Source organism: Zophobas morio, unplaced genomic scaffold, assembly GCF_036711695.1.
Source record: "Zophobas morio isolate AGI-343-1 ecotype UQ-CSIRO unplaced genomic scaffold, CSIRO_AGI_Zmor_V1 ptg000021l, whole genome shotgun sequence".
NCBI lineage: Eukaryota > Metazoa > Arthropoda > Insecta > Coleoptera > Tenebrionidae > Zophobas > Zophobas morio.
Window position 1 is genome coordinate 26,612,020 of NW_026972126.1, and position 26,160 is coordinate 26,638,179.

At 37.7% G+C, this 26,160-nt stretch overlaps 2 protein-coding genes across 2 annotated transcripts; both read left to right on the forward strand.

Annotated features, from left to right (window-relative positions):
- Positions 1 to 42: 42 nt before the first annotated feature.
- Positions 43 to 2,331, forward strand: LOC135132027 (ATP-dependent DNA helicase PIF1). The gene is made up of 2 exons (XM_064059942.1): positions 43 to 876; positions 938 to 2,331. The coding sequence occupies exons 1-2, from the start codon at positions 156 to 158 to the stop codon at positions 2,122 to 2,124; spliced, it is 1,908 nt and encodes a 635-aa protein (XP_063916012.1). The 5' UTR covers positions 43 to 155; the 3' UTR covers positions 2,125 to 2,331.
- Positions 2,332 to 2,391: 60 nt separating this feature from the next.
- Brun (brunelleschi) lies at positions 2,392 to 26,107 on the forward strand. The gene is made up of 7 exons (XM_064059938.1): positions 2,392 to 2,677; positions 2,836 to 3,984; positions 4,041 to 4,778; positions 13,680 to 14,661; positions 14,721 to 15,052; positions 15,104 to 15,311; positions 25,861 to 26,107. Exons 2-7 carry the CDS (start codon positions 2,868 to 2,870, stop codon positions 26,048 to 26,050), a joined length of 3,567 nt encoding a protein of 1,188 aa, XP_063916008.1. The 5' UTR covers positions 2,392 to 2,677; positions 2,836 to 2,867; the 3' UTR covers positions 26,051 to 26,107.
- Positions 26,108 to 26,160: the final 53 nt, after the last annotated feature.

The window sequence follows — 26,160 nt, forward strand, 5'->3', positions numbered from 1 at the left end:
ACACCTACAATTTTTATCGTTGCGTCTCTTTCTACCGCTTGGCAGCATTAGCTGTCACTATTTTAAAATTTACACCACCACAACAAGGGGTTGTGTTGACGTTGTCGTTTTTAAACTAAACCACTTCCCGTGACTAAAACCCCCGTTATTTCGCCATGGACAACGAAACCACCCTCTCCTGCACCGTCAACATCGAGTGGCTCAACCCCCAAGGCGTCGTCCACCGCAAGCTCTCCGAAAAAACCGCCTTCCTCCGTCTGATTCGCAACGAAGCCCGCCAGATCTTCGTCGAAGTGACCGCCCCCAAAGCCGCCCCCGTCAAGCTCCAACTCAAAGGAATCTGCGTCCACAAAAAATTCATGAACGAAGGTAAAGCCTCCATCAAGTTCCAGGAGATCCGGTGCACCATGTTCCTGTCCAACGCGCCCCCCAACCACCTGCTCATGTTCCTGCGCACCATGTTCGTGAAAATGACGGGCGAGAAGTCCGTGGGGGGCGCCAACACGTCGCTGCGGACCCAATTATTGTCGAACAAACCCAAACAGTTCGAGGAAATCAGTCCCGTGACTTCCGTGGAAGTGGACAGGGCGCGGGCGAAGGCGTCGAGGGGCACGGACACGACGCCGTCGCCGCTGAGCAAGAAGCGGAAGTTGAGCCCGAGGGACGGGGAGAAGGCTCCGGCTTCGAAGAAGTTGTACTCTGCGTCGCCGATTCCAGACGAGCCGCTGGATATTGAGCAGAAGGAGGTGATGGAGGCGTGCTTGACCGGGAGGAACGTGTTTTTCACGGGGAGTGCGGGCACAGGAAAGAGTTATTTGTTGAGGAGGGTGATCGGGGCTTTGCCCCCGGATGTGACCATGGCTACGGCTTCTACAGGTGGGTGCACTGGATTTTTGACAACTGTCAAACCTGACAGACTGATTTTGGTTTTTGGTAGGTGTCGCTGCGTGTCACATTGGGGGAATCACTCTGCACCAGTTCGCTGGGATCGGGGGCGGCGAAGCCACCCTGGAACGCAGTATCGAGTTGGCGTCGCGTCCGGGGGCTGTCACGATTTGGCGTAGATGCAAACACTTAATTATTGACGAGATCTCGATGGTCGATGGTTCCTTTTTCGAAAAAATCGAAACCGTGGCGAGGAGAATTCGCCGAAACGAGCAACCCTTTGGAGGGATTCAACTCATACTATGTGGAGATTTTTTCCAGCTACCCCCTGTCGCAAAAGATAAAACTTCTATGAAGTTTTGTTTCCAAACGGAAGCCTGGAGTAGGTGTAGATTATCCACGTACGAACTCAAGCGCGTCCACAGACAGAACGACGACGAATTTATAAAAATTTTAAACCACGTAAGAATCGGACGAGTTCCTGAAGAGATGGCGCGACGACTGGCCGAAACGTCTAGACAAAAAATCGAAAAAAACGGGATTCTAGCGACAAGATTGTGTTCGCACACGGGCGACGCTAATGTTATTAACGAGTCGAAACTCGAGGCGCTCAGTGGAGAAAAGTTCGTTTTTACAGCTGAGGACTCAGATCCACATTTGGGTAAACAGATCGACCAGAGGACGACGGTTCCACAAAAACTGGAACTGAAAGTGGGGGCTCAAGTTATGCTCCTCAAAAACATCAGTCTTGCTACGGGGTTAGTAAACGGAGCGCGCGGCGTCGTCAAATCCTTCCACGACGGTCTGCCAGTCGTTCAATTCCGGAATAAAGAATATATCACCAAACACGAACGCTGGCATGTCAAAACAGCCAACGGTGTCACTCTCACCCGAAAACAAGTCCCTCTGAAACTAGCTTGGGCCTTTTCTATACATAAATCGCAAGGGTTGACTTTGGATTGCGTGGAAATGTCGCTGGGTAAAGTGTTTGAAGCGGGACAGGCATACGTCGCTTTGAGCAGAGCTCAGAGTTTGGATACTTTGAGGGTTTTGGATTTTAAAGCCACACAAGTGTGGGCTAACGAAAGCGTCCTGGACTTTTACAGGACTCTGAACCTGCAAATGGAGAGTATGAGGCTGATTCCTTTGGGACGCAAAGAGAATAAAGCAAAGAAAATCGTAAGACGATTGGGAATTAATTCAAAAGCAATGAACAAACCCCTAGTCATGATTAACTAAGAGTTTACCCCATGAGTATTATTTTCACTCTTTTTTTATTTAGGTTGTAGTAGCAGATTTTTTAATGATACGTCATAGCGAACCTACCAGAGACGGTTGTCGGTGTACGCGAATAAATGGCCGCTTTTTGGTCGGTCGCGAAAAAACGTCCGCAATTTATTTTTTAACTTTTTATTATACAAATAAATGATAAAAGATATAAAAGTAGGACGACTTATTATTATTTATGATTTAATATTGTCGATTGTCGTAAATCAAGGTAACATAAGTAAAAAGTGAGGTTACGTATACTTTTCTTTTCAGTTGAGTTAAGTCAAAAGTTATAATAAATTTAGGGTCAATTTGTAAACACGTTGTATAAAAAACGTTTCAAAAACATCAATAAATCTTGCGCAAAACTTTAAAATACAACGTAACATAACCTCAAACATTTCCACTGACGTTACAAGTGCAGCTGTTACGCCCCCCTTTGCTTGAAACTCGCACCTAGGACTCCTTCACGTACTCACGCAAGTGAAACAGGCCCGTTTTAGCCGAAAAGACCCCAAACTTGGTAAAAATTGCAAAATTACACCTTTAGTGAAACCTAACCTAGAAATTTAATTTCGTTTTGAAAATCCCGTTATGATACTTTTATATGCAACTAGGGTTAAGTTTCACCGTATTGACTGCCCGTAGTGCGACAAAGTGTAATCCGCCCCTTTCCCGTAGGCTAAAAATGTAGGAGCCCCCCAGCCACCCAAATGCGTTCTTCTGTAAGCTACATCTTATCCAGCAGTACCAGCGAGCCGAACATGTCTCACCCAGACTACGAACAGTACTCGCACGACCACGCCGCTCTCCTGGTGCTCATCCGCCACATCGGCTCCCAACTCAAGCCCAAAACCTTCGTCAAGTTCTACGACCGAATCTCCAAACTGACGTCGGTCCGAATAACCGACTCGACTGGCAACGTGCGCACCATTTTAGTCCGATACGTGAAGGAGCACCCCGTGGAGAACAACGACTGGGGGGACTTCCAAACCCACCGGCGCCTCTTGGGGCTCATCTCGCTGGGAAAGTACGACTCCCAACAAGAACTGAACGAGATTTGCCGCGTCCACGAGAGTCTCAAAGTCAAGTACACGAGCACGTTGTTCGACTCGCGGTGCATACTTTTCGGGCCCACGAAAGAAGGGGGTAGTTCTTCGGACACGTCCACCTCGAGCCCGAACAGCGACAGTAGTGGCAGCCCCGCGGAACAAACAATCGAGAAGTTCACGACCCCCAGCAACTTCAAGACCCGGGGGCTGTTTTACGACGAAGCGGCACCGTGTTCCGACCTTGAAACCCAAATCGTGGAGTTTATTAATTCGCTGTTCTGGGTGCTGGAGTCGAAGAGGCTGGAGCGGTCACGGGAGAAGCTCGAACGGGTGTCTTTGTTGTTGGCGCCTTTCGAGAAGAAGGATTTCGTGGGGCTGGATATGGAGTCGCGGAATAATAAGAAGAAGTGTACGGGGAGGATGACCAAGCATTTGGGGGATTTGTGTTTGCAGGCGGGGTTGCTGGCGGAGAGTTTGACGTACTACGGGAACGCGGCGGATACGTTGAAGACGGTGAACGATTGGCTGTGGTTGGGGGCGGCGTACGAAGGTCTGTGTGCGGCGTCGGCGCTTGTGTTGTACCCGGAGATGCAGAGGAGTGTCCCTTTGCAACGAAACGCGAGTCTGCAGGAAGGCTCGTCCCCGAAGAAGACGGTGGTGGTGAGTAGCATCGACGTGGGGGCCCGGAAGGCCTCAATCCCGAATACGCTGGCACCGGAAGATATTTCGAAACGGTATAGAGAAGCCATTATTCACTATAGCAAGTATCAGAACGCCGGTGAGTGTCCTTGAAACGTCATTCCAAAGGTTATATTAACAATTTTTTTTATATAGGGATAGTGGAAACTGAGGCTAGTTTTAAAGCAGCGCGGATCGCAGTCGAGCAAAACCACTCCCTACAAGCCGCCAGTTTTCTCCAGAATGTCGTCTATATCAACCTGACGCTTTCGGAACAGGAGAAAATCCAACGATTCGAGACCCTAGCGGAACTCTATACGCAGATCGGGTTTACTCGGAAGGCCGCCTTCTGTCAACGATTGGCCGCGACTAGATACGTTTCTCCGCAAAACCCCGCCCCCAACTGGAACCGGTGCTACAACCTCATGTTGCAGAGTCTGCCGGGACACCGACTCTCGCTCGACCCTGCGGAAATGCGCGAAGTCGAGCAAGGGTGGCCGGTGCTCCAGATTCAGTTGTTGCAAGAACTGGTGGTCGCTGCCAAAAGAATGGGTCACTCGGCTTTGGCTACCCGTCATATGACGTTTCTTTTGCAGACGATGTGGTCGCATTTAACCCCCACCGAACAGAAGGAGTTGTGCATACAACTGCAGGCGCTGTCGTCGCAGTGCGAGGGGTCCCCGGTGCCCCTGGTGCTCGACAACGGGATTGTCATCCCGCCGGCCAATTTGACGAACATTCCGCTGTGTCATTCCTACGTTTTGAGGAATCTTCAGCCGCATTTGCAGCCGAGGAAAATCCAGGCGGTGAAGCAGGATACGGGACCGTTCCTGTTCACGCCGATTCACTTCGGGAGTCTGGATAGGAGGAGCACCGGGAGCCAATCCAAAATGGGTAAGTGTTGATGGTGTTCTTTAATACAACTTCGAATTTCAAAATCGAGCCCTGACAAATTGACAAATTGGCATTTGACATTTTAGTGATAAATTCAATACCAACATAATTTAGGGTTAAGTTTCGTGTTGCCGAAATAAGTCTCCACATATTAAGAAAAAACAAGGCAAAATGGAGCCCCGCCCACCCACCCTGTCTTAATTGTGATGATTTTTTTATTCGTCGTGAGCCGAACGGGCGGAGGTTAACTGCAAAATCCTTATTTCTCTACGAGAAATTAAAAACATTTTGAGTATCGTGTTGTTCAAAGAATACTATGTATTTTAAGAAAAACTTTTAAAACAGTGGTCTAAAAATTGCGAAAAAATTCGGGGACGTAGATCTCGACACGCTGATTCCATAAATATAGCGTGTTGATGGTCACGGAGCAACATTTTCGAAAGAATCGGTACGAAATGCGAATTTTTGAGAATTTCTAAAAATTTCGAAATTTGAACGGTCGATTCTGGAAAAACGGTTGCAGTTATCAAAGAATCGATACCGGAAGTGACTTCTAAAGCTCGAAATCTACAAGAAAATGCAATTAGTTAAGTTTCGAAAATGTCAAAATTTGGCCGAAATGTGAAGAAGTTTGCAATATCCTAATTTCTCTACAAGAAATTGCCATGTTTCATATAATTTGTTGTAGAGAAATGAGGATTTGACAATTAAAGTCCGCCCTTTGGTCTGATTAGGAATAAAAAACTCAGTACGATCGAGATCCGGGTGGGCGGGTGGGGCTTAACTTTTGTTTTTTTTTTAATACATATATAGAGTTTTCTTTCAACAACAGTAAAGTTAAACATGTTGTCAGTTTCTTGTTGGGAAAAGAAGACTTCGGATGTTAAGAAAAAATGGACAAAATATAAGCCCCGCCCACCCACCCCTTCTCAATTCTGACGAATGCTTTATTCATCATGAGCTAAAGGGCGAAATTTAGTTTGCAATATCCTGATGTCTCTACAAGAAATTGCCATGTGAAATATGTTTTTAAACGGGTAGAATTTTTTTGAGAAATACTGCTGAAAAAACATATTTCATATGATAATTTCTTGTAGAGAAATGAAGATTTTGCAGTTAAACTCCGCTCTTTGGTCTGATTAGGAATAAAAAACTCACTACGATTGAGATCCGGATGGGTGGGTGGGGCTTAACTTTTATTTTTTTTTTATATATATATAGTTTTCTTTCAACAACAGGAAAGTTAAACATGTTGTCAGTTTCTTGTTGGGAAAAAAAGACTTCGGATGTTAAGAAAAAATGGACAAAATATAAGCCCCGCCCACCCACCCCTTCTCAATTCTAACGAATGTATTCATCATGAGCCAAAGGGCGAAATTTAGTTTGCAACATCCTGATGTCTCTACAAGAAATTTCCATATGAAATATGTTTTTAAACGGGTAGAATTTTTCAGAGAAATACTGATGTAAAAACATATTTCATATGATAATTTCTTGTAGGGAAATGAAGATTTTGCAATTAAACTCCGCCCTTCGGTCTGATTGGGAATGAAAAATTCATCACAATGGAGATCGGGCGGGTGGGTGGGGCTTAATTTTTTATTGTTTTTTTTTTAATATATAGAGTTTTCTTTCAACAACAGGAAAGTTAAACATGTTGTCAGTTTCTTGTTGGGAAAAGAAGACTTCGGATGTTAAAAAAAAATGGACAAACTATAAGCCCCGCCCACCCACCCCTTCTCAATTCTGACGAATGCTTTATTCATCATGAGCTAAAAGACGAAATTTAGTTTGCAATATCCTGATGTCTCTACAAGAAATTGCCATATGAAATATGTTTTTAAATGGGTAGAATTTTTTTGAGAAATACTGCTGAAAAACATATTTCATATGATAATTTCTTGTAGAGAAATGAAGATTTTGCAATTAAACTCCGCCCTTCGGTCTGATTGGGAATGAAAAATTCATCACAATGGAGATCGGGCGGGTGGGTGGGGCTTAATTTTTATTGTTTTTTTTTTTTAATATATAGAATTTTCTTTCAACAAGAGGATAGTTAAGCATGTTTTCAGTTTCTTGTTAAGAAAAGAAGATTACGGATGATAAGAAAAAATGGACAAAATATAAGCCCCGCCCACCCACCCCTTCTCAATTCTGACGAATGCTTTATTCATCATGAGCTAAAGGGCGAAATTTAGTTTGCAATATCCTGATGTCTCTACAAAAAATTGCCATATGAAATATGTTTTTAAATGGGTAGAATTTTTTTGAGAAATACTGCTGAAAAAACATATTTCATATGATAATTTCTTGTAGAGAAATGAAGATTTTGCAATTAAACTCCGCCCTTCGGTCTGATTGGGAATGAAAAATTCATCACAATGGAGATCGGGCGGGTGGGTGGGGCTTAATTTTTATTGTTTTTTTTTTAATATATAGAATTTTCTTTCAACAACAGGAAAGTTAAGCATGTTTTCAGTTTCTTGTTGGGAAAAGAAGACTTCGGATGTTAAGAAAAAATGGACAAAATATAAGCCCCGCCCACCCACCCCTTCTCAATTCTGACGAATGCTTTATTCATCATGAGCTAAAGGGCGAAATTTAGTTTGCAATATCCTGATGTCTCTACAAGAAATTGCCATATGAAATATGTTTTTAAACGGGTAGAATTTTTCAGAGAAATACTGCTGAAAAAACATATTTCATATGATAATTTCTTGTAGGGAAATGAAGATTTTGCAATTAAACTCCGCCCTTCGGTCTGATTGGGAATGAAAAATTCATCACAATGGAGATCGGGCGGGTGGGTGGGGCTTAATTTTTTTATTGTTTTTTTTTTAATATATAGAGTTTTCTTTCAACAGCAGGAAAGTTAAACATGTTGTCAGTTTCTTGTTGGGAAAAGAAGACTTCGGATGTTAACAAAAAATGGACAAAATATAAGCCCCGCCCACCCACCCCTTCTCAATTCTGACGAATGCTTTATTCATCATGAGCCAAAAGGCGAAATTTAGTTTGCAATATCCTGATGTCTCTACAAGAAATTGCCATATGAAATATGTTTTTAAACGGGTAGAATTTTTTTGAGAAATACTGCTGAAAAAACATATTTCATATGATAATTTCTTGTAGAGAAATGAAGATTTTGCAATTAAACTCCGCCCTTCGGTCTGATTGGGAATGAAAAATTCATCACAATGGAGATCGGGCGGGTGGGTGGGGCTTAATTTTTTAATTGTTTTTTTTTAATATATAGAGTTTTCTTTCAACAACAGGATAGTTAAGCATGTTTTCAGTTTCTTGTTAGGAAAAGAAGACTACGGATTTTAAGAAAAAATGGACAAAATATAAGCCCCACCCACCCACCCCTTCTCAATTGTGATAAATATTTTATTCATCATGAGCTGAATAGCGAAGTTTAGTTTGCAACATCTTCATTTCTCTACAAGAAATTGCCATATGAAACATGTTTTTAAAAGGCCAGAATTTTTTTGAGAAATATTGATGTGGAAACATATTTCATATCATAATTTCTTCTAGAGAAATAAGGATTTTGCAATTAAACTCCGCCCTTCGGTCTGATTTGGAATGAAAAATTCATCACGATTGAGATCCGGGTGGGTGGGTGGGGCTTAACTTTTGTTTGTTTTTTTTTTAATATATAGTTTTCTTTCAACAACAAAATAGCTAAACATGTCAGTTTGTTGTAACGAAAAGACGACTTTGTATAGTAATAAAGAATGGACAAAAAATAAGCCCCGCCCACCCACCCCTTCTCGATAATGATGAATGTTTTATTCATCATGAGCTGAAGGGCGAAGTTTAGTGTGCACCATCCTCACTTCTCTACAAAAAATTGTTTTTAAAAATGTAGAATTTTTCAGAGAAATATTGATGTAAAAACATATTTCACATGATAATTTCTTGTAGAGAAATGCGAATTTTTGAGGATTTCTAAAAATTTCGATATTTCAACGGTCGATTCCGGAAAAACGGTTGCAGTTATCAAAGAATCGATACCGGAAGTGAGTTCTAAAGCTCGAAATCTACAAGAAAATGTATTTAGTTGAGTTTCAAAAATGTCAAAATTTTTGCGAAATTTGAAGAAGGGGGGACCGTTAAAAAATTTCAATTTTGGGAAAGTTGTCAAAAAATTATGAAAAAATTCAGCGACGTAGATCTCGACATGCTGATTCCAAAAATATAGCGTGTTGATGGTCACGGAGCAACATTTTCGAAAGAATCGGTACGAAATGCGAATTTTTGAGAATTTCTAAAAATTTCGATATTTCAACGGTCGATTCTGGAAAAACGGTTGCTGTTATCAAAGAATCGATGCCGGAAGTGAGTTCTAGAGCTCGAAATCTACAAGAAAATGTATTTAGTTGAGTTTCGAAAATGTCAAAATTATTGCGAAATTTGAAGAAGGGCGGACCGTTAAAAAATTTCAATGTTGAAAAAGTTGTCAAAAAATTATGAAAAAATTCAGAGACGCAGATCTCGACATGCTGATTCCAAAAATATAGCGTGTTGATGGTCACGGACCAACATTTTCGAAAGAATCGGTACGAAATGCGAATTTTTGAGAATTTCTAAAAATTTCGAAATTTCAACGGTCGATTCTGGAAAAACGGTTGCAGTTATCAAAGAATCGATGCCGGAAGTGGGTTCTAGAGCTCGAAATCTACAAGAAAATGTATTTAGTTGAGTTTCGAAAAGGTCAAAATTTTTGCGAAATTTGAAGAAGGGGGGACCGTTAAAAAATTTCAATGTTGAAAAAGTTGTCAAAAAATTATGAAAAAATTCAGAGACGCAGATCTCGACATGCTGATTCCAAAAATATAGCGTGTTGATGGTCACGGAGCAACATTTTCGAAAGAATCGGGACGAAATGCGAATTTTTGAGAATTTCTAAAAATTTCGATATTTCATCGGTCGATTCTGGAAAAACGGTTGCAGTTATCAAAGAATCGATGCCGGAAGTGAGTTCTAGAGCTCGGAATCTACAAGAAAATGTATTTAGTTGAGTTTCGAAAATGTCAAAATTTTTGCGAAATTTGAAGAAGGGGGGGACCGTTAAAAAATTTCAATGTTGAAAAAGTTGTCAAAAAATTATGAAAAAATTCAGCCACGTAGATCTCGACATGCTGATTCCAAAAATATAGCGTGTTGATGGTCAAGGAGCAACATTTTCGAAAGAATCGGTACGAAGTGCGAATTTTTGAGAATTTCTAAAAACTTCGATATTTCAACGGTCGATTCTGGAAAAACGGTTGCAGTTATCAAAGAATCGATGCCGGAAGTGAGTTCTAGAGCTCGGAATCTACAAGAAAATGTATTTAGTTGAGTTTCGAAAATGTCAAAATTTTTGCGAAATTTGAAGAAGGGGGGGACCGTTAAAAAATTTCAATGTTGAAAAAGTTGTCAAAAAATTATGAAAAAATTCAGCCACGTAGATCTCGACATGCTGATTCCAAAAATATAGCGTGTTGATGGTCAAGGAGCAACATTTTCGAAAGAATCGGTACGAAGTGCGAATTTTTGAGAATTTCTAAAAACTTCGATATTTCAACGGTCGATTCTGGAAAAACGGTTGCAGTTATCAAAGAATCGATGCCGGAAGTGAGTTCTAGAGCTCGGAATCTACAAGAAAATGTATTTAGTTGAGTTTCGAAAATGTCAAAATTTTTGCGAAATTTGAAGAAGGGGGGGACCGTTAAAAAATTTCAATGTTGAAAAAGTTGTCAAAAAATTATGAAAAAATTCAGCCACGTAGATCTCGACATGCTGATTCCAAAAATATAGCGTGTTGATGGTCACGGAGCAACATTTTCGAAAGAATCGCGACGAAATGCGAATTTTTGAGAATTTCTAAAAACTTCGATATTTCAACGGTCGATTCTGGAAAAACGGTTGCAGTTATCAAAGAATCGATGCCGGAAGTGAGTTCTAGAGCTCGAAATCTACAAAAAAATGTATTTAGTTGAGTTTCAAAAATGTCAAAGTTTTTGCGAAATTTGAAGAAGGGGGGACCGTTAAAAAATTTCAATTTTGAAAAAGTTGTCCAAAAATTGCGAAAAAATTCAGAGACGTAGATCTCGACATGCTGATTCCAAAAATATAGCGTGTTGATGGTCACGGAGCAACATTTTCGAAAGAATCGGTACGAAATGCGAATTTTTGAGAATTTCTAAAAATTTCGATATTGCAGCGGTCGATTCTGGAAAAACGGTTGCAGTTATCAAAGAGTCGATGCCGGAAGTGAGTTCTAGAGCTCGAAATCTACAAGAAAATGTATTTAGTTAAGTTTCGAAAATGTAAAAATTTTTGCAAAATTTGAAGAAGGGGGGACCGTTAAAAAATTTCAATGTTGAAAAAGTTGTCCAAAAATTGCGAAAAAATTCAGAGACGTAGATCTCGACATGCTGATTCAAAAATATAGCGTGTTGATGGTCACGGAGCAACATTTTCGAAAGAATCGGTACGAAATGCGAATTTTTGAGAATTTCTAAAAATTTCGATATTTCAACGGTCGATTCTGGAAAAACGGTTGCAGTCATCATAGAATCGATGCCGGAAGTGAGTTCTAGAGCTCGAAATCTACAAGAAAATGTATTTAGTTGAGTTTCGAAAATGTCAAAATTTTTGCGAAATTTGAAGAAGGGGGGACCGTTAAAAAATTTCAATGTTGAAAAAGTTGTCCAAAAATTGCGAAAAAATTCAGCCACGTAGATCTCGACATGCTGATTCCAAAAATATAGCGTGTTGATGGTCACGGAGCAACATTTTCGAAAGAATCGGTACGAAATGCGAATTTTTGAGAATATCTAAAAATTTCGGTATTTCAACGGTCGATTCTGGAAAAACGGTTGCAGTTATCAAAGAATCGATGCCGGAAGTGAGTTCTAGAGCTCGAAATCTACAAGAAAATGTATTTAGTTGAGTTTCGAAAATGTCAAAATTTTTGCGAAATTTGAAGAAGGGGGGACCGTTAAAAAATTCAGAGACGTAGATCTCGACATGCTGATTCCAAAAATATAGCGTGTTGATGGTCACGGAGCAACATTTTCGAAAGAATCGGTCCGAAATGCGAATTTTTGAAGATTTCTGAAAACTTCGATATTTCAACGGTCGATTCTGGAAAAACGTTTACAGTTATCAAAGAATCGATGCCGGAAGTGAGTTCTAGAGCTCGAAATCTACAAGAAAATGTATTTAGTTTCGAAAATGTCAAAATTTGGCCGAAATTTGAAGAAGTTTGCAATATCCTGATTTCTCTACAAGAAATTGCCATATTTCATATAATTTGTTGTAGAGAAATGAGGATTTGACAATTAAAGTCCGCCCTTTGGTCTGATTAGGAATAAAAAGGTCATTACGATTGAGATCTGAGTGGGTGGGTGGGGCTTAACTTTTGTTTTTTTTTATATATATATATATAGAGTTTTCTTTCAACAACAGGAAAGTTAAACATGTTGTCAGTTTCTTGTTGGGAAAAGAAGACTTCGGATGTTAAGAAAAAATGGACAAAATATAAGCCCCGCCCACCCACCCCTTCTGAATTCTGACGAATGCTTTATTCATCATGAGCTAAAGGGCGAAATTTAGTTTGCAATATCCTCATGTCTCTACAAGAAATTGCCATATGAAATTTGTTTTTAAACGGGTAGAATTTTTTTGAGAAATACTGCTGAAAAAACATATTTCATATGATAATTTCTTGTAGAGAAATGAAAATTTTGCAATTAAACTCCGCCCTTCGGTCTGATTGGGAATGAAAAATTCATCACAATGGAGATCGGGCGGGTGGGTGGGGCTTAATTTTTTAATGTTTTTTTTTTAATATATAGAGTTTTCTTTCAACAACAGGAAAGTTAAACATGTTGTCAGTTTCTTGTTAGGAAAAGAAGACTTCGGATGTTAAGAAAAAATGGACAAAATATAAGCCCCACCCACCCACCCACCCCTTCTCAATTGTGATAAATATTTTATTAATGATGAGCTGAATAGCGAAGTTTAGTTTGTAACATCTTCATTTCTCTACAAGAAATTGCCATATGAAACATGTTTTTAAAAGGCCAGAATTTTTTTGAGAAATATTGGTGTGGAAACATATTTCATATGATAATTTCTTGTAGAGAAACAAGGATTTTGCAATTAAACTTTGCCCTTCGGTCTGATTTGGAATGAAAAATTCATCACAATTGAGATCCGGGTGGGTGGGTGGGGCTTAACTTTTGTTTGGTTTTTTTTAATTTATAGTGTTCTTTCAACAACAAAATAGCTAAACATGTCAGTTTGTTGTAACGAAAAGACGACTTCGTATAGTAATAAAGAATGGACAAAAAATAAGCCCCGCCCACCCACCCTTTCTCGATTGTGATGAATGTTTTATTCATCATGAGCTGAAGGGCGAAGTTTAGTGTGCATCATCCTCACTTCTTTACAAGAGATTGCCATATGAAATGTTTTTAAAAATGTAGAATTTTTCAGAGAAATATTGATGTAAAAACATATTTCATATGATAATTTCTCGTCGAGAAGTGAGGATTTTGCAGTTAAACTCCGCCCTTCGGTCTGATTAGGAATGAAAAATTCATCACAATTTAGATGGGGCGGGTGGGTGGGGCTTAATTTTTTTTTTTAATAATAAATAATATATTAATTAATAATAATAATTTTCTTTCAACAACAGGATAGTTAAACATGTTGTCAGTTTCTTGTTAGGAAAAAAAACTTCATATATTAAGAAAAAATGGACAAAATATAAAGAATCGGTAGGAAATGCGAATTTTTGAAAATTTCTAAAAAGGGCAAAATGTCAACCCTCGTAGTTATGAATACCTAATCTTTTTTTGAAACAAATAGCATTAAATTTCAGCAAAATCTCTCCCGTTCCAGGTTTCCTCTGGGTGGAGAACGAGCCCTGCGAGGTCACCCTCAAACTCTCCAACCCCCTCCCCTTCGAGCTCAAAGTCTCCGACATGCGCCTCCTCACCTCCGGCGTCGTCTTCGAGTCCCTCCCCGAAACCGTCGTCCTCTCCCCCTCCGGCTCGCCCCCCAGCGTGATCACCCTCCACGGCACCCCCCGCGAAAGCGAAGGCCAACTCCAGCTCCAAGGCTACAGCACCCACACCCTCGGCGTCAAATCCAACTGCCGCCTGCGCCACATGGCCGGCTTCCCCCCGCACTACGAAGTCGAGATCGTCCCCTCCCTCCCCCTCCTCGACGTCAAGACCTCCCTCCCCCAAAGCTCCACCTTCTCCTCGTTCCACGACTACGAGAACGTCGTCACGTCGGCGAGCGTCAGCCTGCACCACGGCGAGAGCGCCGAGTGCACCGTCACCATCACCAACATCGGCCACGTCGACGTGGAGATGCTGGAGATCACCATGCAGACGGTGCTCGAGCCGGGCCTGCAGGAGCAGATGTTCACCTGGTCGAAGGAGAACCTGCTGAGTCAGCTGCCGCTGAAGCCGGGCTGCGCCGCCAGTCTGACGCTGTACCTGTACGCGGCGGGCAGCTTCCTGGTGCCGGGGGGAACAGCGAACGAGTTCAGCAGCGGGGTGTTCAGTAGCAGCATCTCGGGGCCGGGGTCGCTGCCGTCGAGACTCAACTCCCCGAGCAGCAGCTTCCATAGGAACGTGAATTCGAGCTTCCGCTCGTCGAACTCGGGGCACTCGAGTATGAGTGCGACCCTCCAGCTGCCGCAGCTGCCGATCAACCAGCAGGCGGCGGCGGTGGTGGAGGGGCAGCTGCAAATTCGGTATAGCGGCGGCCCGGGCTTGCAGGCGGCGTATTGTAGGTGCTGTTCGGTGTTTCTGACTATGGAGACGGTGCCGTCGCTGCACGTAACGAACTGGGACGTGCTTCCGGCGGAAACGTAAATCTCTAGAGAGTCTTGGAAGCGATCCCCAGGTGTTCACTTTCGTCTTGTTGTAGGAATACTCAGTTCTACTTGGTGTTGGACGTCGCGAATTTAACTTCTCAAGAGATGGAGTTGCAGTATACACCTTCCAAGACCATGTTGATCGAGGGACACGAGAGTTGCAGAGTCCCCGTACCGGTGAAACGGTGCCCTTTGTCCAAACTCGATACCGGCGAAAATCTAGCGAGCGGTGATTTAGATCGGATTTGTTCGGAGCACATCGCCAATCTCGTCGACTTAAGGTGGCACTTGCTGGGGACCGACACGAGGGGTAAAGCGTCCCTTAAAGGAATCACTCTGACCAACGACATGTTGGACGAGGTTAGAATGTCGCCGCTGCTTTGGGGTGAGTTTTGAATGCGCGACTGATGGTTTGTGACGTCAGGGGGTGTTGCAGAGGTGGTGATTAATGAGGATGCCGTCAGACCTCAGGAGGAAGTGACGTGCGAGGCTGGGGATTGTCTCGAGTTGAAGATTTTGGTCACCAATAGTCTAGACAAGGTTTTAAATCATTTATCGTTGTCGGTTCAGTTTTATCAGGATTATGAGAATGGAACGGTTAATTATAGGATGGAGACCAGGTTGGCCACCACAGGAACGACAAAGTAAGTTTGGCTGGAATTACAGGTTTGTCTATTCATTAGAAAGTTATTAGATCTTAGTCGGCCTTGTTACGATATTTTTTCTTCGTGTTGGAGAAACTGATTCGATTCGTAACGTGATATTTAAAACAACTTAACCTAAAAAGAAAAATTGGGGCAACTATATAATTAGTTGTACTTGCTAAGATAAGTCTGACTGTGGCAAATTACATACCCCGTAAGAAACTAGAGGGGCGGGTGGGCGGGACTAGTAATTGTTAAGGGGGAACGCTAGACGAGAGACAAGTTTGAATTGGGCCTTAAACGCAACCAGCAATTCTTCTTTAAATCTACCTGGCGGCCCACAACATACCTTCAGCACAGAATAATCATTTCTCGTATTCTTTTGACATATTAATTTTAATATTCGAGATAATTTAAACGAGATGCTGCTAAAGCATATAACGAATGTGTTGAGTCTATGGAAGCAAGCATAAAAACAAATCCAAATAAATTCTGGGCTTTTGTTAACTCCAAAAGGAAATTTTCTGATCTACCACATTGTTTCACCTATAATAATGAAGAACACACCGATCCGCAAAACATTGCAGATTTATTTGCATCATTCTTTGCATCAACGTATAAAGATCATAATGATATAACCGAGGATACAACTAACTACAATAATCTCCAACATGAAGTTCTACATAACTCTTGTCTAAATATTAATAAAATAGAAGAAAATGATGTACTCAAGGCAATTAAGCGATTAAAAACATCCATGACAGCTGGACCAGACTTTATACCTGCATTTATGATTAAGGATTGTGCATATATTTTTGCCAAACCATTGTGTAAGATTTTCAATTTAATAATAAACACATGTAGATATCCAGATATATTTAAATTGACACGTATATGCCCCGTTTTCAAAAAAGGTGACAAATGTTTGGTTGAGAACTATAGACCAATCTCTATAATGTGTAATTTTGCCAAAATATTTGAATTTATCATATCAGACTTAATAGCGTTCCATATGAACAAAATTATATCCGAACATCAGCATGGATTCATTTATAAAAGATCTACAGTCACAAACCTTTTATCTAAAACTCAATATATATCCGAATGCCTTGATAGAGGTAATCAGGTGGACGTTATATATCTGGATTTCTCCAAAGCGTTTGATAGTATTAATCACACATTGCTCCTTGATAAACTTGAATGTTTTGGATTCTCAGACTCTTTTATTCTTTTACTAAATTCTTATTTATCTAATAGGTCTACATATGTGAATTATAGGGGTTTTACTTCTTACACATTTACCCAATCATCTGGTGTACCACAAGGGTCAGTTCTTGGACCTCTCCTCTTTGTTTTATATATAAATGACATCACGGAAACACTTCATACTAAACATCTGTTATATGCTGATGACCTTAAGATTTACCATGAAATAAAAAATACATCTGATTGTTCAATGTTACAGCAGGACTTACAAAATATATTAAATTGGAGTACCCTAAATCATTTGAATATTAATAAAACTAAGTGTTATGTTATGTCATTTACTAGAAATGAATACAAAGTAAATTATCATTATAGCATAGATGATGTTATCTTGAATAGACCTAATGTCGTCAATGATCTTGGGGTAACATTTGACGCTAAATTATCGTTTTCATGTCATATAAAAAAAATTTCAGATGATGCCTATAAGTGTCTAGGTTTCGTTATTCGTAACTCCAAATCATTTAATGACACCTCCACAATCATGACACTCTATATCGCCTTTGTTCGCAGTAAAATTGAATATGCATCTACAATCTGGTCTCCATGCTATAAAATATATTGTTCCGATCTAGAAAAGATTCAAAGACGCTTTTTGAAGTTTTGTGCATTCTTTGTAGATGGTTTTTATCCTATTCGTAACTTTCCACAGGACCTGCTACTATCTCGTTTCGCTTTACAAAGTCTTCTTATCAGAAGATCCATGCAAGCATCGGTAATTTTATTTAAAATAATACAAAATATAATTGAATGTAAATATATTTTCAATCAAATTTCTTTACATACACCTAGAATCAACTGCCGGTATCATCATATTTTTCAGCCACTTCGTGCTAGAACTAATATGCTTATGTTTTCGCCTCTAAATCAGATGATACTCAGCTACTGCAGCGTTGAGAAAGATGTTGATATTTTTAACTGCAAGCTGAATCAATTAAAAAGATGTTTTCATACATGACAGTACAAAGAGGTTAAACACCAACACTGGTGCCTAATAGAAAATTATTCATGGTTTCATTACATTTTAAGAGTATACATAATAGTACTTATTGTATTTTATAATTATTATCTGAGCTCACCTAACTGGGACTTGCAGTAGTATAGCTGCAATTGTGCTTAAACTGATGAAATCAATATACTAACATGTTTTAACTTGGCTTGTAATTGGGTTTTAAAAAACCTGTTAGCCAATGTACAATAATAATAATGTACAATAATAATATTAATAATAATAAGTGTGGGTCTTACTTATCAATAATATTAATAATTATTATTATTATTATTATTATTATTATTACACTTACATTCCGTCTCCATTCCTTGAAAATAACAAATACAAATTATACTGGGATCGCACAATACTTACAGACTTAAACATTACAGCTAACAGACCAGACATCATACTTATCAAAAAACACACGAACGAAGCCATTCTCATTGACATTGCTATTCCTAACACAAACAACATTATTCAAACATACGACACCAAGATTTCAAAATATCTACAATTATCAATAGAAATGAAATCCATGTTGAATCTTAAAAAAATTTCAATTCTACCCCTAGTTATCTCTAATGTAGGTGTAGTTCCAAATAGCTTAGTTGAGAATTTAAAGTCTTTGCATTTGAATGATTCAATAATTGTCAAAATTCAAAAAGCTGTTTTGTTAGGAACATGTCATATTGTTCGTAAGTTTCTTGAACAGTCTGATCATGTCAGTCAGATTAGATTAGCACCAGTAGGTCAGAGTAGTGTAGGTCACTTTTCATCTGATGCGCGGATAAATGGTCGGTAGTTACGCTGGACTTTTGGGGATGGGGTGAGATTAGAGAATAATAGCAGACTAATTTGTATGCTGTAATTCTAGAATCTCGAAAGTTGTTCTGTTAATCTAATCAATGCATATCATTACTTGGTCTTAGTACCCGTAATGATAGAAGTCTTGCCTGAATGCCGGTCATTTCCGGGTCAGTGGTGGGTCTTAATTATATTATTCAAACACAATTTAGACACTGTAGAGCAAACAAGGCTTATCAAGCCCGTTCTATTAGTTTCTTCGCCTAAATGTATTATTAATACCGTTTTCAAATTACACCAAAATTGAAAAATCGAAAACTTAGTAATTGAAAAATTGAAACATTTTAAATGAAAAAAATCGGTAAACCGAAAAATTGAAAAATTTATAAATCGAGAAATTGAACAATCTAAAAAAAATTGGTCTAAAGAGTTTAGATAGTACTTCCCTCGCTGTCGGAAACTTGACGACTGCATGCCTATTGTGTTTTTTTTCTCATTACATTTTTGTAGTGGGAATTTAAAAAAAAATTGCGATGACGTCATCAACATTTTTGCAAGGACACGTATATCAGTTGGGATAGATGTAGTGTAATACTAAGAATAAAATTATTATATTCTCAAATTTTCGGGAAAATGAATTGGGTCGTTTGAATATTGATTTGTAATAATCAATAAAATAACGAAACAATTTACTCACGTATACCTACGTATCAGAGGCAACTGAAAATCGTGTATGTATAAACATTGTTAATTTAAGATGACAGGCGTAACAGCATACGTGAGAGCCAAACACAAGAAACTGTAAACAAAACGACCGTCGGTTTTATTGCTTCGACTTCCGCTTATTATATAAAACATTGGGTTTTATTTTAATTCTTGACGGTGAAATTCACAATTGGTTGATTATAAACATGTCTATTTCACATTCGCGGAATCAAGTGAACGCATAAAACAAATGCAGGTCTGTAATGTTAAAGTCGATGTAAATAAGCGTGCTACCCTTATGTTTCAACCGAGTTTTTCCTTTAACAAATTTTGTGTCTACCAAATTGGGTTGGTTGGGGTGTAATACTAATAATAAGTGTTGCCTTTAATTTAATCAATAAAATAAATTGACTTCATTAATTTTTTTGAACCACCTCTTAAGAAAATCTAAAAAATATGAATGGAATGATAAATCACAAGTACAAACTCATCATATTTTTTGCATTTTAGATAGGATTTATTCAGCAAAATTTAAGGGTGACGTCATCAATTTTTTTAGGAGGGATGAACAAATACATTTTGAACAAAAGTTTACCATGCTTATAATAACTTTAAAATATTCCCAAGATTTCAAAGCATTCGGTTTTGTAATTCCTGATTAAATCGATAAAATAAATTCACGCCTTCATTAATTTTTTTGAGTCACCCTGCATATGCAAATCCAAAAATATGAATGGAATGATAAATCACAAGTACAGACTCATCATATTTTGTACATTTTAGATACGATTTATTCGGAAAACTTTTGAGCTGACGTCATCAGTTTTTTGTAGAAGATAACCAAATATATTTTGACTAAAAATTTATTATGCTCTTTATAACCTTAAAACATCTGCAAGATTTCAAAGCATTCGGTTTTGTAGTTCCTGATTAAATCAATAAAATAAATTTACGCATTCATTAATTTTTTTGAGTCACTCTGTATATGCAAATCCAAAAAATATGAATGGAGTGATAAATGACAAGTACAGGCTCATCATATTCTGTACATTTTAGATATGATTTATTCGGCAAACTTTCGAGCTGACGTCATCAAGTTTTTGGAGGGGATAAGCAAATATATTTTGACTAAACATTTATTATGCTCTTTATGACCTTAAAACATCTGCAAGATTTCAGAGCATTCGGTTTTGTAGTTCCTGATTAAATCAATAAAATATATTTACGCATTCATTAATTTTTTTGAGTCACCCTGTATATGCAAATCCAAAAAATATTAATGGAGTGATAGTTCACAAGTACAGACTCATCATATTTTGTACATTTTAGATATGATTTATTCCACAAACTTTTGAGCTGACGTCATCAAGTTTTTGGAGGGGATAAGCAAATATTTTTTGACTAAAGATTTATGATGCTCTTTATAGCCTTAAAACATCTGCAACATTTCAAAGCATTCTGGTTAGCAGATTAAAAATTAAATTTCAAAATGTTGTTTTATAATTTTGATTTTTTTTCCAAAAATCTGGACGTTTCGGGTGAAAAGTCGATTCAGAGTTGTAAACTACATGTGTAGGACTATGTTATTTTATACAATTGAAAACCCATTTACTATGTACAATTTTGAAGTGACGTCATCGCTTTAGTGGTGGGGATGATTCGACAAATTTTGGTTAGCGTTTTACCATCTACATGATATTCTTAATATAAGTACAAAATTTCACAACAATCGGTCGAGTACTTTCGGAGATTATCTGTCTAATAAAAATCCGTGACAACAGACGGACAGACGGACAGACGGACGGACAGACGGACGGACAGACGGACAGACAGACGGAAATGGGAGACCTATTTCTTCGTCTTCTAGGGGTCATGAAAGATCGAGAAAACGTAAAAGTAGAGAGTCGGCCGACGGACTCGATTACAATACTTCCTTTGCTTACGCTCGGGAAGTAATTAAACAATTTAAAAATCGAAACATCAAGGAAAACAAAAAATTAACGGAACATCTAGAACTTAAAAATTGAAAAATTAAAATATCTATCGAAAAATTGAAAAACCGAGAAATCGAAACATCAAAAAATGGAAAAATTGAAGAACCGAAACATTGTAAAATCTCAGAACTGATATACTGAAAAACTGAAAAATGGAAGGAAAATTGAAAAATCGAAAAAGTGAAAAAATTCAAAACTGAAATCTTGAAAAACTGAAAAATGGAAAGAAAATTGAAGAATCGGAAAAGTGAAAAAATCCAAAACTGAAACATTGAAAAATCCAAAAATCGTAAAATTGAAAAATCACAATTGAAGAAGGAATTGAAAAATCAAGAAATAGAGAAATGGGAAAATCAAAAAAATTTAAAAATTGAAAAATCGAAAAATTTAGAAACGTCAAAAATTAAAAACTGAAAAATAAAAAAATTTTAAATCGTAAAACTGAAATATCGTGAAGTTAATAAATTGAAAAACTGAAAATTTTTGAAAAAAAAATCGTATCAAAAACTAAAAATTCAAAAAATCGAGAAATTGAACAATCAAAAAATCAAAACATTGAAATCCCAGTAAGGTGATAAATAGGAAAATTTAAAAAACAAAAATTTTTAAAATCCAAGAATTGAACAACAAAAAAAATCTAAACCTGAAAACTCAGAAAATTGAATGATCGAGAACAAAAAATCTAACATTTAAAAATTCGACAAATTGAAAAATCATGGAACTGAAAAATCGAAAAGTCGAGATAGTGAGAAATCTAAAAGCCTAAAACTTTAAAAACTGAAAAATTAAAATATCGAAAAATTTAAAAACCGAGAAAACACAATACCAAAAATTTGAAAAATTGAAGAAACAAAATATTGCAAAATTCCAAAGCTGAAGTATTGAAAAACCTAAAAATGGAAGGAAAATTAAAGAATCGAAAAAGTGAAAAAATCCCAAACTGAAACATTGAAAAATTGAGAAATGGAAAAATGGGAAAATCAAAAAAATTAGTCTAAAGAGTTTAGACAGTACGTCCCTCGCTATCGGAAACGTGACGACTGCATGCCTATTATGTTTTTTTTTCACATTAGATTTCAAAGCATTCGGTTTTGTAGTTCCTGATTAAATCAATAAAATAAATTTGCGCATTCATTAAATTTTTTGAGTCACCCTGTATATCCGAATCCAAAAAATATGAATGGAATGATAAATTACAAGAAGAGACTCATCATATTTTGTAAATTTTAAATAGGATTATACGGCAAACTTTTGAGCTGTCATCAATTTTTTGGAGGGGATAAGCAAATATATTTGGACTAAAAATTTATTATGCTCGTTATAACCTTAAAACATTTGCAAGATTTCAAAGCATTGAGTTTTGTAGTTCCTGATTAAATCAATAAAATAAATTTACGCATTCATTAATTTTTGGGGTCATCCTGTATATGTAAATCCAAAAAACATGAATGGAATGATAAATCACAAGAAGAGATTCATCATATTTTATACAATTTAGATAGGATTTATTCAGCAAAATTTTGAGGTGACGTCATCAATTTTTTAGAGGGAATAAGTAAATATATTGTGATTAAAACGGTCCTGGTTTAATAACAAAAAAATATTATTCGTCTATAAAACAAGCTCGTCTTAGACAAAGTATTCGTAAAAAAATATGTCGTAAAAAAATTTACGTATGCTGGTCCCGACTGCGATTATAGTTTAAATATTTTTTAGAAAATCCTGTCATGGATGTAGAAACATTTGGGACAGCCAAAGAGGTTTTTTTGAGAAAATTATCTTTGAATTTAGACCAAATTTAAATAGACACTAGCCAACAAGCACATTTAGGCAAAAGAAAGAGAAATTAGGGTTACACGTGTTTTTGAGTATCGTGTTGTTCAAGGAATTCTATGTATATTAATCAAAAAAGCCAAAATATAACCCCACCCCCCCACCCACCCCATCTCAATTGTGATGATTTTTTTATTCTTAGAAACTTTAAACACTGTCAAAATAATAAATATTTGTAAGGAAATATGGATTTTGTAATTAGGCACCGCCCCGAAGTCTGCCAACGAATGAAAACTTCATTACTATTTAGATCAGGACAGGTATGGGTGGAGCCTCATCTTTGGCTTTATTTTTTTCTGAATATACATACTCGTAGTATTTCTTGAACAAAAGATGTTTTTAATGTCTCGTTAAGAAATAAGGATTCTGCAGGTAAGTTCTGCCCCTTGTCTCACGACGAATAAAAAAAAATCATCAGAATAGCGATAGGGCGGGTGGGCGGGGCTTATATTTTGCCTTGTTTTTTTTTCTTAATATACATAGCCATCTTTTCATAACAAGAAACTTAAAACATGTTTAAAATGGTACATTTTTGCAAAGAAATATGGATATTTCTTTATACAAATTTTCCATTTTAAACATGTTTTAAGTTTCATGTTGTGAAAAGAAGTCTACACATATTAAAATAAAGAGGCAAAATGTAAGCCCGCCCACCCGCCCTGTCTCAATTGTAATGATCTTTTTTATTAGCCGTTAAGCAAGGGGGCGGAGCTTAACTGCAAAACACCTATTTCTTTGCAAGAAATTAAAAACATGTTTTTGAGTATCGTGTTGTTCAAAAAATACCATGTACATTAAGATAAAGCGGCAAAATTTAAACCCCGCCCACCCACCCCGTCTCAATTGTGATGATTATGATTTTTTTATTCTGAGAAACTTAAAACACTTTGAAAATGGTAAATTCTTGTAGATAAATATGGATCTTGCAATTAAGGCCCGCCCCTCGATCTAAGAACGAATTGAAAAATTCATCACAATTGAGAATTGAGATTGGGGCGGGTATTGGTGGGGCCTAATATTTGACATTATTTTTTTCTTAATATACATTATATTCTGTGAACAATACGATACGCGAAAACATGTTTTTAATTTCTCGTAGAGAAATAAGGATTCTGCAGTCAAGCTCCGCCCTCTTGGCTCACGACGAATAAAAAAATCATCACAATTGAGACAGGGTGGGTGGGCGGGGCTTATATTTTGCCTTTTTTTTTCTTAATATACATAGCCATCTTTTCACAACAAGAACTTAAATCATTGTTAAAATAGTGCATTTGTGAAAGGAGATTGTAAGCCCGCCCACCCACCCGATCTCAATTGTGATGATTTTTTTTATTCGTCATAAATCAAGGGGGCGGAGCTTAACTGCAAAATATTTTTTTTCTTTACAAGAAATTAAAAACATATTTTTGAGTATCGTATTGATCAAGGAATACTATGTATACTAATCAAAAAAGCCAAAATATAAGATAATAATATAGAAACACTTAGCTACTTATACGTGTTAAACAAAAGCTGTATTTTATATATTTTTTATTATTATTATAAATATGTTTATTAGTTTTATTAATTAAGAAAGCAAAATATATATTACCAATAATATTACAATGAATTTTTAGTAATCATGTGTATTGAATTCAGGATCCTGAGTGGAGTAAAAATATTATAGTTCCCCAGTTTTAATTCGGTTTTATGATAGTACCTCATTGCGTAAAAGTTAATTTCCTTAACAATAGATTACTACGGCCGGTCCTGGCGGCTTGTTATAAAACTGAGTTCCTTGCCATAAATTAGAAAAATCAGCCGAAAACTCTAACAATCAGCTTATGGTAAAGCAGGCGATAAGGGTTTTACCTGAAAGTCGCTTCCGTAAATTTTAGTGGCGCTCCTATCGGCAAAGTACTGAACTAACTGCTCAAATTCTGTCGAATTGATGCCCATTTTTTTCAATAACTGTTAGTTTTGGTTAAAAACTCTGCTAACCAATAGATCATTAATTTTCTTCTGATATTCCTGTTAAAATTATTCGACGTATTTTGCATTAATTTGTGGTATATTTTGATTTTAATAAACACATTATTATTTAAACAAATTGTACCACTAACAAACATTTAATGATTCTGCGCCCTGTAAAAAGTGATGTTTTATCCATGCGCGAATTTTCAAGCGATTCTATGATGGTTATGACTCAAAAAACTTGAAAAGAAAACATAAAATGGTGCTTTTTTACGATATTTCTCAGCCATATTTTTTTAGTTGATTGAACTGGCCTCTGCGCCCTAGAATATGAAAAAAGCTGCAGTTTGATGTATGACAAAAAAATATTGTACCTCGTCTAGCGAGTCCCCTTAAGATAAGATTGATTTTAGTAAATGACATGCCCCAAGAAAAAAAAAGGGTGGGTGGGCGGGACTACTGCTTGCTCGTATAACTAGAAAAATTGATCGAAGATTACTTTGACAGAATTTCCCTCGCTCATAAAGTACAGCTTGTCAAATCCAGCTCTTTCGAAAAATGAAAAGATTTGATTTTGCGAATTTTATTGTTTTGTGGCAACCATTTTAAGCTAAAATAAAAATATGTATCTAATGTTTGAGTGAAAACAGAAATTAAACTAAAAAGATGTTTTCTATGAATTGCTATAACCGGATCACAGTGCCGACGGTCCCGACTTTTTAATTGCTCTGACTTCCACTTTTTGTTGTAATTCACATTTGGTTAATTATAACTTGTCTAGATCTAGGGGAGGCTCAGCATCCCCCTATCTACGGCCTTGTCTAGGCGTTATGAAATATCGAGAGTAGTCTAATATGTGTAGCTTTTTGACTCAGATTATCCTAGTTTTCTTATCTGTCTAATTAAAATCGGGACGGCAGACAGACAGACGGACGGACTCACTCGATTACGCTCGGGAAGTAAAAAGTTACGATGTAGTGAAGTCTTAATCGTCTTGTAGGAAAATTATGGAGGAGCTGGAACCCCAAGGGAGGGCGCAGCACGAGTGCAACGTAATTTTTTTCACGCCCGGACAGTACAAGATCGACATTCAATGTTCGTCGCCCGATAACGCCACAACGGTCCCTTGTTTACCCTCAAACGGTCACGTTTGGAGGTTCACGCCGCCGGTGAATGTACTTGTAAATTGACTTAAGTAGGATTAGGTGCTAGCTATATTGTAAACAATACACTTACGCATTCGAAAAGACGTCTCATTCCCCCTCACACACACCGGGTCGGGGTTATGCAAAAACGCCGC

Bases quoted from the DNA above. Each gene is read 5' to 3' on its own strand.
- Brun (XM_064059938.1), top strand. From the start codon at position 2,868: ATGCGTTCTTCTGTAAGCTACATCTTATCCAGCAGTACCAGCGAGCCG. The intron at 4,779-13,679 runs GTAAGTGTTGAT...CTCCCGTTCCAG, and splicing joins CGGGAGCCAATCCAAAATGG to GTTTCCTCTGGGTGGAGAAC. The intron at 15,053-15,103 runs GTGAGTTTTGAA...GGGGTGTTGCAG, and splicing joins AATGTCGCCGCTGCTTTGGG to AGGTGGTGATTAATGAGGAT.
- LOC135132027 (XM_064059942.1), top strand. From the start codon at position 156: ATGGACAACGAAACCACCCTCTCCTGCACCGTCAACATCGAGTGGCTC. The intron at 877-937 runs GTGGGTGCACTG...GGTTTTTGGTAG, and splicing joins CATGGCTACGGCTTCTACAG to GTGTCGCTGCGTGTCACATT.